At 33.9% G+C, this 18,612-nt stretch overlaps 2 protein-coding genes across 2 annotated transcripts; one reads left to right on the top strand and one right to left on the bottom strand.

The window, feature by feature from the left end:
• The first annotated feature begins 2,411 nt into the window (after nucleotides 1-2,411).
• Nucleotides 2,412-3,323, top strand: LOC113780302. Its single transcript, XM_027326114.1, has one exon. It carries the CDS (start codon nucleotides 2,412-2,414, stop codon nucleotides 3,321-3,323), a length of 912 nt encoding a protein of 303 aa, XP_027181915.1.
• A 7,720-nt stretch (nucleotides 3,324-11,043) lies between these two features.
• Nucleotides 11,044-17,061, bottom strand: LOC113779134 (uncharacterized zinc finger CCHC domain-containing protein At4g19190). The gene is made up of 7 exons (XM_027324593.1): nucleotides 16,787-17,061; nucleotides 15,766-15,828; nucleotides 15,410-15,570; nucleotides 15,178-15,291; nucleotides 14,566-14,767; nucleotides 12,653-12,767; nucleotides 11,044-12,554 (listed from the first exon to the last, which is right to left on the bottom strand). Exons 1-7 carry the CDS (start codon nucleotides 17,003-17,005, stop codon nucleotides 11,641-11,643), a joined length of 1,788 nt encoding a protein of 595 aa, XP_027180394.1. The 5' UTR covers nucleotides 17,006-17,061; the 3' UTR covers nucleotides 11,044-11,640.
• Between the last annotated feature and the right edge of the window lie 1,551 nt (nucleotides 17,062-18,612).

Raw genomic sequence — 18,612 nt, 5'->3', positions numbered from 1 at the left:
AGATAAAAAGGTAATTGGGAAGATAAAAAGGTGTGTTGGAAATTGTAATGATGATGTAAGCAAATAAATTTTGGTAAATAATCCTCAATCCAAACAAACCCAGTCAACCTGAATTTATTACTTATTTTGCTCAAAAGGGGAAAAAGGAGCAAAGAATGACAGCCTTCAGAAAGGAACTCTGATATATCTGATGGCTGCTATGTGCAGTATATAACAGTTTTAAGCTTTGTTTTCCTGCTGCTTTTGCCATTATTATGTACATTGCTTTCTAGTTAACTGCGCTAACTGTATGCAAGTATTGGTGTAGCAGATTGAAAGATGTGTCCTAACACATGAACTCACATTCAATAGAAGTGACAAAGGTTCAACGTGGGAGTAACTAACGAGACTTGATTTGGAAACCGAGTCTTGTCTATGGGGATAGATTTTCATTTACAGATGAATTAGAAACTTACCCTTGCATTGTAATTGTTGTCTTTTGCTGTGTTGAAGTGGCTAGCGACGGGGTCATTTGTTACTCTTCTTCAATGAGGTAAAATAATTGAGCTCGAGCTCGTCGAACTTGTAAAAGTCGAGATGGAGCTCGAACTCGATTTCAGTTTTCTGAACTCGAGTTCGAGTTAAATTGAATCTAATCGAGTTAAATAAAGTTCAATCAAATCTATTTGAGTGTAATCGAGTTTAGTCGAGCCTATTTGAGTCTAATCAATATTACATAATAAAAATTAATATTTTACATATAATTTTAAATAAAGGATATTATTGACATTTCACAATAATAAATATAAAAATTTTAAAAATATATATTGTAAAAATCTGGATTAGGCTCGTCGAGTTTTCGAGTTCAAAATATTGTAACTTGAGTTCGACTCATGAGATCCAACGAGTAGCTCGAAATTCGGTCAAAATGAGCTCGAATCGAGCTGTTGACTGAGTAGCTTTCGAACTCGAGTCGAATTACTTGATTCAGTATCACTCTTAACTTTGAGAAGATTATCTTTCTTCAGCATTACCATCATGAGTTTACTTTTGTTATGGGACCCAAAAGAAAAATTTTCTGGTGATTTAATTGCATTATCTTTGCCTTCTATGATTCCATCTGAACCAAAAAAATAGTCTTTACTTTTCGTTGGGCCTTGGCTGCTTGTGTGTTTTAAGTTTGATGCTTAATCACAAGCTGATGGTCCTATGGTGAAGAAACCAATCATACTCTATGCGAATGTAAAATCACTTAAAATCTAGAAAAACAAAAAAAAACCGTGTAGTTCTTGACAGTATTTAAGGGTTAGAATTTCATACCGCGCGTTTAAAATTTACACCAATTTTCACTTTGTGACTTGAATCTCTATTTAGGATATTTTATAACCTAAACTCTTCAATTCATTCTGCTTTGGTCCATTGATTGTCAGATTGCAAAAGACTAGTGCAATGACACTTTAGTTTGTGAAATCTAGAAAGTTGGACTAGCGAAAGAACTTGGCATGCAATTAAACTGTTGCAAATTTCAGTGTTAAATTTTAAAAAATGTAAACCAGAATTTAGTTAATTTATCCTTAACAAATTTTGTCACGTTTCCTAGCATGATTAGTTAGCCAGTATGATAATTGAATTATTTGTTCTTCTTTCTTGTCAAATTTTTTTGTTTTGGCTATGTTTTGATTTTGTTTCATTATTTCAACATGTCTTGTGATAAGATAATGCAAAAAAGAAGGACAATTATGACTTTTAGTTGTCAATTTTGTTCTCCAGACAGCAAATTGGCCCTATTCAACCCTAGAGAATAAAAATTGCCAACAGACTTGAAAATAACAGCCAAACGGTTCCTGGTCAACTCTTCCTTGCTCAATCTCATTTCCTAATTAAGCAAGCTGCAGTCACAAGCACCTCAAAATGTTCAAAAGCTTTCCACCCAAAGAAGAAATAGTAGCATGAAGACCTTGAAAAATGACATATATTTCAAATATCCGGCCTCCCCCCCCAACAAAAAAAGCCCACTTGGCGCGGATAGGGATGATTATGATTCGTTACAGTTACGTCTATTTATCGTATTTCTTACAAGATTAAATAGATAGCATAAATACATTTCTTACAAGATTTTGATGCTCGTAAACAAAATTTGTGTGTAAGAAAAGTAATTTAAAAATACATCAAATCTTATAAAAAATATAATAATTCCATACAATCGCACATATTACGTGTTCACCTACTCCATCCCTTTCTTTATAAACCATCCCAACCATCCTATCCTTGCCTTCACATTATTTTTTCCTCTCTAACTTGTAGAGGTCCATTCTTTTCTTCCTCTTCTATACCCTCCATATTTCCTTTTCTGGTAGGACAAAACACACAAACCAAGCAAGCTATCAACCAAGCAGCACAAATAGCAAGACAAACCAAAGCATGATAACAAGATGGGCAAATTGGTGGGACATGTGGGACATGGATTTGGCTTCTTTCTAGTTGGGCTCTGGCATTTACTTAACCATGTCAGACTTCACTGTCTCCATCCAAGATCCTACACATCTTTGCCATGGTTTTCAACTTCAACAATCAGGTATTTGGAACTTTTCTTCATCATGGGAGGCTGCATTGCCTCAATATCCATGGAACTCTTCATTGGTCCAAAAAGGCACCAACCATTGGACCCGGATGGCACTATTCCATCAAACCATATTCACAGCTTTGAGCACTCAAATATATCCTTGACTTTCTTTATCTATGCACTTCTCTGCATTATCCTAGACAAAATTCAGTCTCCAGCTCAATATGGCCTTTCGCAAATGCTTGGAGCCGTTTCCTTTGGCCAGCAGTTTGTCCTATTTAATCTCCACTCTGCTGATCACATTGGTCTGGAAGGCCAATATCACTGGCTTCTCCAACTTGTCATACTTGTCTCATTTCTCACTACCCTCTTATGCATAGTTTACCCCAGTTGTTTCTTGAATGGTTTCATAAGGTCTCTTAGAATCTTTTTCCAAGGAGTTTGGTTTATGGCCATGGGAATCATGCTGTGGACACCAGAATGTATTCCCAAAGGCTGTTTTCTGAAGTGGGAAGATGGTCATGAAGTTGTCAGATGCCATGATCATGAAGCCCTTGAAAGAGCCAAATCATTAGTGAACCTTTTTTTCAGCTGGTACTTAGTTGGAGTTACAGTTTTTGGTATGTGTCTTTACTTGGGACTGTACAAAGTGTTCCCTGAAAATGATGAGCAGCAATCTTTAACGAAATTTGAGGATCAAGAACAGGAACCAGTGCTGGATAATGAAGATATTGAGGCTCAGAAAAGAACAACCTTGGAAGGAAAACAGTTTGTGGTGTGATATAGTTTGAGTAGAGGTGTCAAAATGGGTGACTTGGACGGGTTTGGGTTGGGTAAAATGGATAATGGGTAAAAGTGAATCAACTCATTTATACCAATTTAATTAGATGGGTATAAATGGGTAAATCAAAAAATGAATTGGGTAACCCAATTACCCATTTATAACCCATTTATTTTAACTTATTGTAAACTCATTTAAATTCATTTTTGTAAACTAAGTTATCAATTTATATCACTCTTTGTACCCATCATTAGTTTTAAATATTTATTTATAATGTTCAATAAACTTAATTACCAATTTTTTTCATTTATACTCTATGTCACAAAATTACCTATTATTTCATAATTGAATAATAAGAATATAAAAATTTGAACTAAGTACTATAAAAATTAATATAAAAACTTAATCCAAAAATTTTGAACCCCTAACATTTTTTTCATATATAAATTTAAAATTTTATTTTAGAAAGATAATAAAATAGGCTAAAATTTATCATAAATTAGTAATGCTGAAAAATGAGCAAGTTAACAAACTAAGAGAAAATAAAATAATAAGATAAAACCAACAAATAATAATAATAATAATAATAATAATAATAATAATAATAATAATAATAAGAATAATAATAATAATAATAACAACAACAACAACAACAACAAAAGTAGTTAACATCATGACAAAATGAAAATGGGTGGGGGAAAAGAAGAGACTTGGGGGGAAGAGAATTCCAAATGGGTTAATTGAGTTTGATGGGTTACCCAATAATACCCATTTCCGAGCATTGTTGGCAGGTCGACCCACTACCACTCAACCGTCCGTTTATCCCTTGGGGGGTGACGTGGCCCCCCTATCCTCCGTCCACGTGTTAAATGGGTATTATTGGGTAATCCATTTATACCCATATATAAAAATTTAAGATACCCATACCCATCTATTCATGGACGGGTATGGGTAAACTTAATTAAGTGGGTTGATTTGTCACCTCTAAGTTTGAGGGTTGAATTGAAAGGAGAAAATAAAATTGTTCACAGGAGGAATTTACTTTAATCTTGCGCTAAAATTCTTCAAAAATTCTTGAAAGTCTATTTAAATCCGATTTCTGGATAAAAGTTGGCATTTTATGATTCTATTTGAAATAAGCAGTAGGTGTCATTGTCGCTAGGTTGTTACTCACTTACTTTTTGGAACAATTACCAATTCTTATTATGAATTTCGAATCCACAAAATGATTTCTTTTCTATTTGTCTCATTGATAGAAAACAATACCTCTGAATTATGATATTCAACATTACTACTTATAGAAGAATGATGTTTGGATATCTGATCTGAAAAAATTCATAGATGGTAAGAGTAACTTATTCTCCATTTTTGTGAAATGCGATAAATAATCGGACATTCTCTCTCTCTCTCGGCATTTGCTAGTTCAACATTTTTTAGGCTTAGAAAGTTTTAAAATTTTTTAAAATTGCTTCCTATTTGTGCCCCCCTCAATTCCACAAAATTGTCTTTCTTATATACTTTGTCCCCTAAAATTTTTGAAATTGCATTTTCTCTGTTCTTTTTATCTATGTTGCCCCACTAAATAATTCAAAAAAATTTGTAATTCTTATGCTTCACAAGATTCTTAAACTCATTAATGGCACATTTTAGCACAACTCTGACTTGCAAGTATTAAACAACATAGGAAAAGGAATGTTCAACATATATAGAAGTCCTTTAATCGCAAATCTACTATTACTACATATTATGTGGTGATAGGAATTAGCCCTCTAACCTTAGGGACCTAACTCCACTACTGAGTGAGAGTGTCCATATCTTTAGGTTGTTATCAAGAAAATGAAGATTCCTTTTAGCTTCATCTGCCAATAATTGGAGCAATATGGTTGTGTAACCTTTCCAAAACTAGATATATATATAAGCTCTGAGAACTTCTTTTTAATTTTTTTTTTGGGTATGGAATCAAACTAATAAGTTTAACTTTTGTCTAACAATTAATTTACTTATAATATCTAACGTTAACAAGGAAATTAAATGGTAAATGTCAGCATTGTTTTAATGTAAAACTCAATAATTTACTCTTTAGCCATTATTAATTGTATTGAGTGCATTTTTTTTCTTTTTTTTTTCTCATTCACAAAGAGTATCAAAAGTGAGACTCCACCACCACATTGATGACTTGCATCCGGGACCTATAGATGATAGGTGAAGCATCCTTTTTTTTTTTTCCTCCTTGTTGAGTGCATCCAATTAATAACAAATGAAGGGAATTAAGGGGTTTGGAGTTCATAAGCAATTTCACGTTGTTAAGTCATTTTCTAACCAAAGTACACAGAATAGCCACTGCAATCGGTAAATAATCACATTAAATCACTTCTCTAATATTTCTCGAATCATGAATTAATTAAAGATTCTGCCACGGGAGATATAACTAATTGCTTTAACTTTGTGGTTACCGAAAATGAGCTGGAGTAGAATACAAGGCAACGATGAGGAATAAAATCTAGGAAAAATAGATGTAAAAGACTTCCTTGTACTCAATCTTTTTCCAACTACAAGATATTGAGTTATATACATCCACGCGCAGCGCGAAAGAATAATAAACCTCGGAGTCTAGGACAGAAACCAGCAATTGGATTTTTTTTTTTAAAATTTTCAGTAATCGGCAATTGGAAATATCACTCATAATTTTTTTTATTAGGTAAGTACCACTAATGATATTGTTATGGACACATATGAAGAAATCTACATGATTGCATGTAAAGAAATGTATACTATTTTTTTTAATGCACATTCACTAATCACCAGTCAATCTAATGAATAATCGATATAGTTGATCTGGCTTATACTCTAAATCAGATTAATAGTGTTTTCTTTGTGACGCGGAGTTGTATTTCTTTTCCCACCATTGGTTTTGAATCCACATGTAACCGGAAGCACTAATATGATGATTTAGTTCCCCTAAAGATCAACTTTATAAACTTTATTTTTGTTCTTTTTTACAATGAGATAATTTCAAAAACCTCCTTTGAAGTTCCTAGCAATTTCACTCGGCTTCCCTGAAGTTTACATAATTATGGGGACTTCCCTTGGGTGTAATAAAAAGACAACAAATGCCCTTCATTTAATTGTCAACTCATCAAATAACTCTACCAATAATTAGTTTTCTCTCATCTATTATCAACCAATGACTCAAATTAGAGTTTTTCACATTCAACTCTCTATTCTCTCCCTCCTACATCTTCTTTTCTTTCAAACTTATTTATTTATTCCCATTGATCAAATGTGTATTGCCACCACTAACAAAACAACCATGCGTACCAACCACCAATACTTACCCATTATGGTGTCTAATTCCAATTCCCTTTCTTTCAATACTAATAAAGAGCTTTTTTGTGGTCATTTTTGGTTTCAATTTTTTGCAGGGATTAGCAAATTGAAATTGTCAAACAAGAAGTTAAGTGATGACTTAGTTGTCAAACTAGATGGAGAAGAAGAAATGAAGATACTGGCAGTGATTAAAAAAAATTAAGGGTGAAAAATGGAAGAGAGACTAAATAAAACTTATACTATTATGGTTGTTATGGAAAAAATATGTTCCTAGTATATTATAACTACATTGTGTTTCTATTTTTTATTTGCAGTTATTGGTGATGGTCCTACAGAGAGAAAATTTGACTGATTTTGAACTTTGTACTAATGGAGTATATTGGGTGTTAGTATTAGTGGTGATGACTTAGGCTATTTTGTATTAGAAAGGTGGCAATCATGAAATTGGAGTTTAGGAATATCTAAGGTTGATATGAGTTTAGAAATATTTAAGGTTGATATGAGATTGTAGATGAGTTTAGGAATATTTAAGGTTGATATGGGTTCTACATAAATAGTTATGCTTTATCTTTTACAGCAATTGATCATTGTCGACTCTTCTTTATTACATATCAACTATTAAATGCGAAACAAAATTATAAAATAAAACTTTCTTTATGAAAAAAGTCAAACCATTTGTGTCAATTTAGAATGTTATTCAATTTTGTCTTTTATATCTTCTATTTTGTATTCTACCCTATAAGTAATTTGCTGGAACTCCAAGGGAAAAAAAGAATTAAAATGGGATGTTCATGAAGGATATATGATGATTTAATAGATGTTGGGATAGAACATTGTATAGAAAATGGGATAGAAGATCTTTTGCAAAAAAAGAAGTCATCGAAATTTACCCTTTTTCAAAATCAAGAGCCCAATCTTTCATAATTTTGTGGCTTTAGGATTTTGGTTTGGTTATGTCCCATCAAAGGCAAATTACTTTAGGGTGTGAGAAGGAAAATCGTATACTAAAAATGGTCCATTTTCCTAATTTTAAGATTTTAAGATTTGTATTTATCATTTAAAAATATATTAGTCGTTCTTTGTAAGTGGATTCGGGCAAAAATACTAGCTATTTTTGTTTAAGCATGCCAGGTGGTAATGTTAGATTTGTTGACAAAATTACAAAGTCTTATTAACAAATAGGACCGGCCCCCACGTGTCACAAATTCATTTGTTTCTTTTCCTGATTGTAATGGGTTGAATCCAAAAACTTCAAATCGAATTCGGTTTTGGTGTAAGAACTTCCTAGTTTTCCTCACCTCGTTTCCTATATAAATAGTTTTTTCCTGGAAGAAGCACTTAAATCCTTATTTGTGTGCAAATAATGCCCCTCATTAGATGCAACTATGTGCAAATATTGGAATTCAATAATTTCCAGTCCCATTTTCATCATGCTACGCTCAGACCTTTAGAGTTCGGATTGGATTCAGATCCTCTGCAAATGAGATGAGAGTGGTAGATGGAGCGTTGTGAAATTGGATGGAAGAGAAAAAAAAACGCAGGACACATATTTCAATGTGTCAAAAATTTGTTATGTTTTTTACATCTTGTAATGGTGTCTATATTTATTGTGTTAGTATTTACATTGTACCGTATAGTTTAAATTGGTGACAGTAGAATCCCTTAATCTAATTAGATCACATAATCCTAAGATTAAGTATATTATCTTACTTATAAACGTAAGAAATTGGTAATAGCAAAATCCCTTAATCTAGTTAGACCACATAATCCTCCGACTAAGTATATTATCTTGCTTATAAACGTAAGAAAGTTTAATAGTATGAAAATGAAGAAGACCTCCAGCACCATAGCTAGCATCGGATCCAGGTTCTTTGCAGAGAACAACTCATGGTGAGAAATAGACAAATCTAAATTTAGACATTTGAGATTGAGTTTTGGGCACAAATTTCATGAAGTGAAAAAAGTTTTTTTTTTTTTAATTTTGTATTTTCTCATGTTATTGTCTTAATGCTTACATTTATTGGACTATATTACACGGTGTAATTCTCATTGACAATTATAGATACCCTTAAATTTTGGTCCAGATAGCATCATATCCAATTCAAAATGTAAAAACCACCGCTTGAAAAATTATTACCATGTGGGGTGGAAGTTTTGCTTCCCTAAACGGCTTCTTGCTTCTTCTTTTTTTTTCGAAACGATAATTTCTAAACGGCTTCTTGCTTTTTTTTTCCGAAACGATATTTGATTATATTACTTTCAAAAGATATACAAGAGCGAGCAAAGGCTCGAATTGACTTTACAACCAGTGTGCTTAACACTGAGGAAACACCAATTCCTCAGCAATTGTGATGCCTAAGGCATATATGCTGATACTAGAGCTTAGATAATTTTTTATCACTATTAGCTAGACAAAAGGAGTACATATGAAACAACCCTTTCAAAAGTACAATGTCTTCCACCAGCGTAGCTATTCTGCTGTCACTTGCCTTCTGAGTTCGAATATGATTGAGGAGTTGCATATTCTTCACTTGGAATTGTACTTTCCTTTGGTGCAATGTAATTGCTTTGCACATAGCCAGCTTTAATGCTACTGCATCGTCCAGAAGCTGTACCCCTGAGCTTCTTTCCCTTAGCGCCCATCCTATCATTGGTTCTTGGTTCCTTTCAGCTGAAGTGATTCTAATGCCTAAGATAGGTTTGTCTGTCTGTCTTGTTGCGGCAACTCTCATTTCCACAGTTCCCTCTTCCGGCTCTAATTGCTGGTCTTCATTGTTGTGAGTTGATGTTTCTCCTGTGCTCATCCTAGCTTCCTTCTTTGCTACTTCATCGAATTCTATCCATTCCTCCTGTGCTTTCTTTATAATCTTCCAGGGCTGATGAGCTTTCCCCTTAAATTCCATGTCATTTCTAGCCTTCCAAATCTGCCAAAGAATGTTGACAGTTAAGGCCAAATGTTGCGATCCTGCTGTCCTATGCCTTGCCTCGATGACGGAGATCCACCATCTTTTGAAACAGCCATGATGCTCTTGCATACCGTCCCACTGGATTGGGGCAATCTGCCAGATATGTTTGGTGAGTGAGTGAAATTTGCTTGAGTGAGTGAAATTTGATGTAGGCAATTTGGACCTCTTCAGCCTTTACTTAAATTAGTGGAAGAATTTATCGCTGCATACTAAAAAGGGTTAAATGCAAAAAACCCCCACAAACTATATACCCAGTTGCAGTTTACCCCCTAAACTATAATAATAGGTATTTTGCCCCTTTGAATGATATGTTTGGACAAATCTACCCCTTTTATTTTAAGCATTGTTATTTTTCTTTTTCCCTATCATTTTCTTTTTAAATTCTTCCCTTTTTTTCCTTTAAACATTGTTTAAATAAGTAGACTAGATTAGTCAAAATTTGTTTATTTCTTAATTTCGTATGTCAATATTTTTAAAAAAAAAATCTATGGAATACAAATTTTTTTTTCCAAATGTTGAAGTCAATGTCATTTAAGAAATTGAACTTTTCAAATATATAATAACAAAATAGAGAAATTGATTAATCAATTATTAGTAGTATCAATAACAAAAAAAATGAACTACTATTGTTTTTTATTCTTATTTTTTATTTCACTACAAATAACAATTGCTAACTTTTCTTTTTTATGTGATATATAATATGTTACTTTTATTATAAGTAGTTGAGTAACTGTGAACTCTTAATTAGTTTATAGGTACTTAAATTGTTGAATTACTAGATTAATACACTTTATAATATAAGTTACATATATTTTGTAATAACAAAGAGTTTATGACAAATTATTAAGAATGAATTTAACAAATAAACAAATTAAAAAAGCAGTTTAAAAATATTAAAATTTTTGATGTAAGTCTTTTCACATCAGAGAAAGACGTTGGCTAGTTCCATGAGAGAAGGAGAACAAAAAGAAAATAAAAGGAAAAAAATGAAAAAAGCTAATAGAGAAAAAAAAGAGAAAGGATTTAAGATAGTAGGGGTAATGTTGTCCAAACATATCATTCAAGGGGACAAAATGCCTATTATTATAATTTAGGGGGTAAACTGCAACTGGTTATATAGTTTGTGGGGTTTTTTGCATTTAACCCTAAAAACCAAGTGAGCTTATTCGTTACTTCAATCAATTTTCTATTTTATCCTTTTTTTTTTTTGGCTCACCATCCCAGTGATACTCACTTTTGTTGCTAAATTTTTGGCTCGGTCTTCATAGAGGACCTAATACGTGAGACAGAAAATTGATTGAGGCTAAGAGAAAGGATAATTCATTGCAAATTTTGCAACCTAGACGTGGAAGTCTTGTCCACAAGGTGGACTTTTCGACTAGCTCTTAACTGGGCACCTTGCTGCAACATAGCAGGAGTGTCTGGAGTAACTTAAAAAACATCTAATGCCATAGATCTACCAGTGTATTGAAACAAACCAATTGTGCTGAAAGATTCCAAGCTTTTAAACTTGCCTGTTTAGAGTATTCAACTGACTAATAGACAGTCTTTTTACACCAAAGCTCTTGGGTTGAGGGAGGGAAATTTTACAAATATTTCAACCCCCTGCAACGACATGAGAGCCTGAAGTCAAGATTATGCATTTAAACTTTAAACCAAAGAATAATTGCAGTGATGTTTTTGTATCAGTAACCCCAAGAACAGGAGTGTTGAACAGGGAAGTGAATTTCTCCTTTCACCACGAAGGTCATTTGACTCCATCTTACATCAGCTTTAAGCAAAAACAGGTCCCCATAAATCTTGAACACCTATAGCTGCAGCTTCACCATCATTTTTGTTCTTCAGCTTTGTATTGAGAGAAAGGAGGCAAATTTAGATCTAAATGCAAAAAGCTGCTGTGTAGAGTGTCTGACGCAGTGAACGCTCATTACCTCTCGGGTGTGTCTAACTGTATTAGTTTGGTGCAGCTTCATGGAAGGATCGTTGGTGGTTTCAAAAGATCAAACCAGAAAAAAGACACAATTCTAATGGCGATAACCATGACGATGACGACGATTTCTGTAATGCCCATCAGAGTCCGAATTCTCAGATGAGGTTGGATGAGAATGCTTGTGCCTACTGCTCCTGCAATGCCTATCATAGTCAGAGATCTCAGATTGACTTGAGTAAGAATGCTTTGGTGACTTCCTCTTATGTATCTTTTTTGATCTCCTTTTTCGATCATCACCAGATGATGACCCATCGTCTTGGTGATTATACGGCACACCAGAATCTGAGTTTTCTCGCAAACTTGACTCTGAGTGCACCCTTGACTTCTTCTCATGTCTTCTGTCCTTCAATTTACTAATCCTATCACCACCAGCTGATGACCTATGGTCATTTCGGTTATTGTATGGCATGTCAAAGTCTGACTTATCTGGCAAACTTGAGCGAGAATGCTTTCTTGGCGACTTATGATGTCTCTTCTTCTCCAATCTCCTCCCATGATCATCACCAGAAGATGATGACAGCTTTGATCTCCTTTTCCTATCATCACCAGATGATGACCCATTATCTCGATGATCATATGGCACATCAGAATCAGAGTTTTCTTGCAAACTTGACACTGAATGCTTCTGTGATTTCCTATCACTTCTTTTCTTCTTCAAATGTCTATCCCTATCACCACCAGCCAATGATCTGTTACCCTTTTGAAGCATGTTGGAATCTAAGTTATCTGCCAAACTTGAGTGAGAATGCTTTCTTGATGACTTCTTGTGTCTCTTCTTCTCCAATCTTCTGCCACCATCATCACTGGAAGATGACCACTTTTCTCTACCACTTACTTCAGTAGGTGATAACTGCCTTTTATGTTTCCTCTTACTAGATGACTTTTTCTTTGGCTCGCTTGATGAAAAATTGGCCAGCAAGTCAGGGATGTTATCTCCACTTAGAAACCCTGGCATGATTTGATTCAAGACGGACTACATTTACATCTCTTGAGTAGAACTAATAAATCATTCAATTAAAACTTTATAGAAGCAACAAAAATATCACCTCCGTACTCATCAAATATGTCCTCAGCAACGATTTGTTGGTTTGGATCATCAGCCCTAAACCCACCTCGAACGGGACTCAATCCTGGCTTTTGTTTCAGCTCCCACTTAAATGGCTGCATATCAAGTGAAGAAAATTGTTTAAAGGCTTAAATCTACAATATCCAAACTGCATGTCTTTCCTTGAGATTGTGATAATCAGTGATTAATACTTGTCCAGCAAATACTTATAGCTGCTGAATCAACTGAACTTGAAAGTCAAATTTACAGCAGAATGAGGCAACTAATGAAAGAAGCAAACTGTATAGTGTGCATCTCGAAGTACAACAAACAAGTATAAAAAATTATAGATAAATAATAACTTGTATAACTGCCAAGTAGTTTTGATGTGCAATTTCCAGACACGACCAGTGGATAAATGATAGTCTGGTAAGAGCAAAGATGACAGGAGAAAGAATATACGAAAAATCAGATCACTTGCTTCAGATGTAGGAAGACACTGTCAAATGGAAACAGCAGAAGAACATGGTGGAATGGGGAAGACATTGCAACTTTATACCAAGAAACTTTCCTATATACTACATAGTAGAGTAATATTTGCCCTTCCAACGCCAAAGGACCTGTAATTATTTAATCTGATTTCAATTAATATGTGATAAAAGTATCCAGATGGCCAAAACTTGGGATCACACAAAAGTTATTCTCTCTTTTAGCGACCCCACCACCTTCTCCCTAACCCAGTGGAGGGAAAAGAAAATCTAAACAAGGAAAAGAAAATGAATTTATTGTTTCAAGGGTAAATTTGCAGTGCACTTTGGCACACAATCCATCTCCTCTTAGAAAATTTTGGAAGTCATTCCACTGAGCTCTGCACTTTAATCTTAAAAATCTTAAAAGAACAAAGAGTTCGAGTTCCCCATTGGGAAACCAGATTGTCTTTTCCTTGTTTACCCCTATTGTCTCAACTATAGACCAGTAGTCCATCTGAATGTAAATAATACTTGGAAAACATTTATTAAAAATATAAAGTACTAGCCATTTGCACAGACATGATGCGTTGAACAGAAGAAGACAGTATATGCACGTCCGATTTGCCAAAACCAGGGGCTATTCTCAATTATAAATTACCTAAAAGAATTACTACAATTTTCACTATGAGACTGTCAGGAATAACAATTATCATACCACATATCCCAGCTTTTACAGGGAGATGTAAATCAGCTTAAATTCATAAAAAAATAAAAATAAAAAATCTATAAAATAATTATAATAGTTTGCCTACAAGTTGGAACATTTCGTTTCTGAGCAGAAGAGCCATTTTCAAGTGATGTTTGATTGATTACGTAGTCCTCACGCTCACAAGATAACTTCAGAGACCTTCCTTCATATCTTTGAAAGGGCAACAATCATTTTACTCTCTGCATTGCTATAGCGAGATCCAGTAAAAATGAGTATCTACACATCTAATAGAACTTTGCCAAAAGACCAACCAAAAATAACCTTCTTTATATGTAGTCTTTATATGTACCAATGAAAAATATTTGGAAGAAAAGCATGAGCAACTGCATGGACTTCTAAATTCCATCAGAGCTTGGCTTTCCTTTCGATTTCCCAAAGGAGACAAAAGGACAAAACACAGATTGAAGTTTTAAATATACTTGAACATCTAGTAACTCTCTCTCTCTCTCCCCCCCCTCTCTCTCTTGCAGTTCTGAGGAAGCTACAGAGAGGTAAATGGGAAATAATTCCATCATTCACTATTATAAAATTTGGGAGAAAAAAGACTAACAGATTGAGTAAAGTATTATAAATTAAAAGCCAACATATTTATCAAGGAAAAATTAATTACTTTGAGTTAAAGAAGTCTATAGATGAATATAACTAGCTAGATGTGTAAGAAGAATCAATATGTACCTCATTCACATCTGTCAGAGCCTGGATAGCTGTTAAAGGATCATCTCTTTTCAATCTATTCTCTTCACTAGGCATTATAGCATCTTTCAATGGGCATTCACGATCACCACTTTGATGGCCAAAGTTTCCACATCTTAAGCATTTTACATTGCGTATCTCCACTCCAAATGGTTTGGACCTGCCAGCAACACCTGTCTCTAGCCTGGAGAAGATCATCAAAATTAGCATTTATAATGTGAATAGTGAATACATACAATCGTGCACATTACTGATGAAGGATATACAATAAAGTATTGCCAAAACACATTTATGCAAATTTTGTTATGTATTATCAACGGAGACAAAAGCCACAGGGTACCTTCTAATATTCTTAAAACCTAACACACAAAACTGCTCTATGGAGAATTCTTGGTATGTATGAATTAATATGTTCAAGAATATCTGAAATGCAATTTATTGATATTAACAGGTTATATGGACAGGACCAATAATTTCCAACTCAGGAAGACAGTTACTTGTTGAGAATGTAAAGAAAAATACGTCATTCAGATAGAATACTGCTTTGAAAAACTATTGTACACCAAGAACAAAATAAGAGCAGAACATGCGGACCTTGGAGCATTCTTAAGGACTTCAAATTGTTCTTCTGTTGGCAAGGCACGACCAAAGACATCCTTTGGCCTGGGCTTCTTTTTCTCCTCACTAGAAGGCAAAGATTCGTGCTTCCTACATCAAAGCCCAGTGTATTTTAGCTTTCATAATCCATGCACACACAGACATCATAATTAAGCAGCCATACACACTTAGAAATAGAGAAACCAGAATTTAAAAACTAAGCATTTACATCGACGTGGAAGCACCGTGTTCAAATGGTCCTTGGGAAGTGTTATTTTGCTCCTGCTCTTGCTTCTTCCTCTCATCAGCCATGTCTGCAGCTTTAGCACTCTCTGCATTGTAACCAGGTGGTCTGACATACATAAAGCTAACAGCTTTCATCGTCTCCATCTACAAGAACACAAGTCATGCATCAATTACCTTACTTAGTTTATGCACATTCAGTCAGACAATCAACACTTTCCTTGCATGCTCTATAAGCACATGATTAGAGCTGGTATCTCCACTAATGGGGAACGCCCATAGACATAATATAACTGTATTGAAGTGTACAAAATACAGAGTTATACAGTGCACGCAAAGTACCTTTTCTTTCTCCTTCTTGGAGACGAGAGCTGTCTGGCGGAAAAATTCGTGCTCCTGAGCATACTGAAAAAACACATGACCAAAAGTACCAATAAGCACAAACATTGAATCAAAATAAGACAGGGTATTATATTACATCAGAAAAAAATAAACAGAATCACATAGCTAAAATGAAGCAACAATCAAACAGTTAAAAATAACTATAGGAATTAGTGTCTAGAGCAATTCGCAGGTACCCAACTAAAATTCAAAAAGATAGGAAGACATAGCCAATAATTCAACCAATTCAAATTTTTTTTTTCTATTTAACTGTCTGTATATGTTATACATAGAATCTTTATCATAGTTCAGTCTCGTCTAGTTTCAAATTCTACTTTTATCCTTAAAAAATAGGCAACATAGTACGAGCACCTAAGTACCTCAAAATGTACCTCACGGATGAGCCAATGCCCATGATACAATTTAAGTATAAAATGAGAAATATGCTGAATGTACAACCTTTCCAAAATTTGTATAACTATTTATAGACTCCAATACTATAATAGTTTCTTTATATTCTGCTCCTGCCTATAAAATATGCAATACAAAACTCCTGAAACACATGATAATCAGGGTTTTCCACAATATAAAACCTTTGCAACATTTGCAAAACTGTTTAGATTCCAAAAATGCACTATTTTCTTACATATTCTGCTTCTGCATATAAAATCTGCAACCAAAAAAATCCTCGAAATTCAATACACCATGTAACTGGGGCTCTTCCCTTTCTACTAGTAGTTCATAATCTGAAAATTCCACAAGATAATCCACAACCAAAGAAACTATTGAACTTATCTAACTGCAACTAGGCTTTTGTCCTCTACTGAATACAAGAAACAATAATAATAACCAACCAAAAAGAAAAACAGAAACCAAAGATTTCTGTATCTTAACTGGGCTTTTCCGTTCATTAAACAAAAAAAATGGAGCAAAAATGGTTCCTCAGAAATCAATTGAAACAAAATTAAGGAAAAAAAAGTACCTCGCGGGCAACTTCTTCGGCGCGGCGTTCTCGCTGGGCGTGAGTCTGCTCGGCGATCCACTTGCGGCGTTGATTAGGGTAAGAAAGAGGGTGCCATGGCTTCTGATTGAGGTAAGAATGAGACCAAGCGGTGCCTGCTTTGGTTTTGTAATCAACCTCTCCTCCTTTGTCTGAAAATCTCTTGCTTAACCTTATTCCTCCTCCTTCTTCTTCATCCATTCCTTCTTCCTTGATTCTTTACCTTTTCTGGTTTTTCCTCAAAGAATTGAAATCTATTTTTCTCCTTGTTCAGAAACTCAGAATCCAGGCTCCATGACCCTGGGCATATTCATTTGTCCTGGGAGGGCTGAAGGTCTTCCAATATAGCACTTTAAACCCTCATTTTGAGAAAATTGGTCTAATGGTCGGTAAAGTTTTTTTTCCCAAATTGCCATTAGGTTGCTATTTGAATTTTTTTTTAAACCTTTCATCCCTCCCCATCACCTGTTGTCAGATTCAAGATTCAAGTGCTGACAGTGGGGAAAGCTCGAAAAGTGTTTGTGTTTACTTTTGTACTATCAAATATTTACATATTAAAATGAACCAACTAGGTTGAATTTCTAGGAATATTGTCAAAATTGAAAATGTTCAGAAAATTGGTGTTATGTCGGGAGTGTTTCGGAATAAGGGGTCGTCGCAATTGAGACGTGAGGCTACTAATAAAAAGACTTTTAGTTTTCATTTATTTTCGCTTGGTTTAATTTTTTTTTTTTAAAACGCTTTGCCGCTCATGAAATAAGCGGCGAAGGAATTTTGATCACCGCTCAACTCATGAGCGGCGAAGGTTTTTGTTTTTATGTGTTTCCGCTCATGAGCGGCGATGCATTCTTGCTTTTTTTTTTATTGAAGCATTCTTCCTACCTTTTATCATTTAATATTTAATTTTTAATAAGTTATTTAATATTTAATAAAAGGCAGCGCGACCAAGTTTTTTTTCTCCTGTAAAACGTAACCTTAATTAGGCGTAATTAGGGTTTTATGTTTTACATGAAATACTAATTTTCAAATTACAATGTAACCCTTTAACCCTAATTTTAAAATTAAAATTCTTAAATCGTATTACTAAAATTCTATTGTAAACCAAAATTATCAAAAATTTAAAATATCATATTAGAATAATGTTAAATTTATAAATTAAGATGATAATCAAGTATGCTATTAAATTACTAATAAAATTTGCCTAAGTCATATTTTTTAAATTTTATAATATTATTATCGCAATAATGATAAATAATATAATATTTATAGAATGTAATAATTAGTATATAAACTTAAATAATAATAAATTAGGCTTAATTAGAGTTTAGGGTTTAAATAATTAGTATGCTATTAAAAACACTCTAAAATTTACCTAAGTCATATTTTTAAAATTTTTAATGTTAATGCTAATTTGAATAATGATAAATAATGCAACATTAAACAATATTTATAGAATGTAATAATTAGCATATAAACTTAATTGATAATAAAATGAGAGTTTCGATAAGAAAAATTTGAAAAATAATATTTTTTAAATCACCCATCAACGCGCCTCTTGCCCTTATCTCGCGGAGTGGTAGAACAACCACATTTCCAATGAATTCTCTCATGTGGTAGATCTCGTCCCAATTGTAATCGTTCGAACCTCTGAGAAATTGCATGAATTTGTTCAGGTATTTGATCATCGTCATCATCAACGGAGGGATTGAATACCGGAGTTTGACCGCATCTAGGACAAGAGCCATGTATAGGTGCTTGAAAAGAAGCACTAATGGGAACACTGTCGTCGTCCATATGCAAAGCAGGTG

The sequence above is a fragment of the Coffea eugenioides genome, chromosome 8 (assembly GCF_003713205.1).
Source record: "Coffea eugenioides isolate CCC68of chromosome 8, Ceug_1.0, whole genome shotgun sequence".
Taxonomy (NCBI): domain Eukaryota; kingdom Viridiplantae; phylum Streptophyta; class Magnoliopsida; order Gentianales; family Rubiaceae; genus Coffea; species Coffea eugenioides.
This window is presented reverse-complemented; position numbering and strand designations above follow the sequence as displayed.

Coding starts and splice junctions, on each gene's coding strand:
- LOC113780302 (XM_027326114.1), top strand. CDS start 2,412: ATGGGCAAATTGGTGGGACATGTGGGACATGGATTTGGCTTCTTTCTA.
- LOC113779134 (XM_027324593.1), bottom strand. CDS start 17,005: ATGGATGAAGAAGAAGGAGGAGGAATAAGGTTAAGCAAGAGATTTTCA. Junction 15,829..16,786: donor CCGAAGAAGTTGCCCGCGAG/GTACTTTTTTTT, acceptor GTGTTTTTTCAG/TATGCTCAGGAGCACGAATT. Junction 12,555..12,652: donor CATATTTGATGAGTACGGAG/GTGATATTTTTG, acceptor AAATCATGCCAG/GGTTTCTAAGTGGAGATAAC.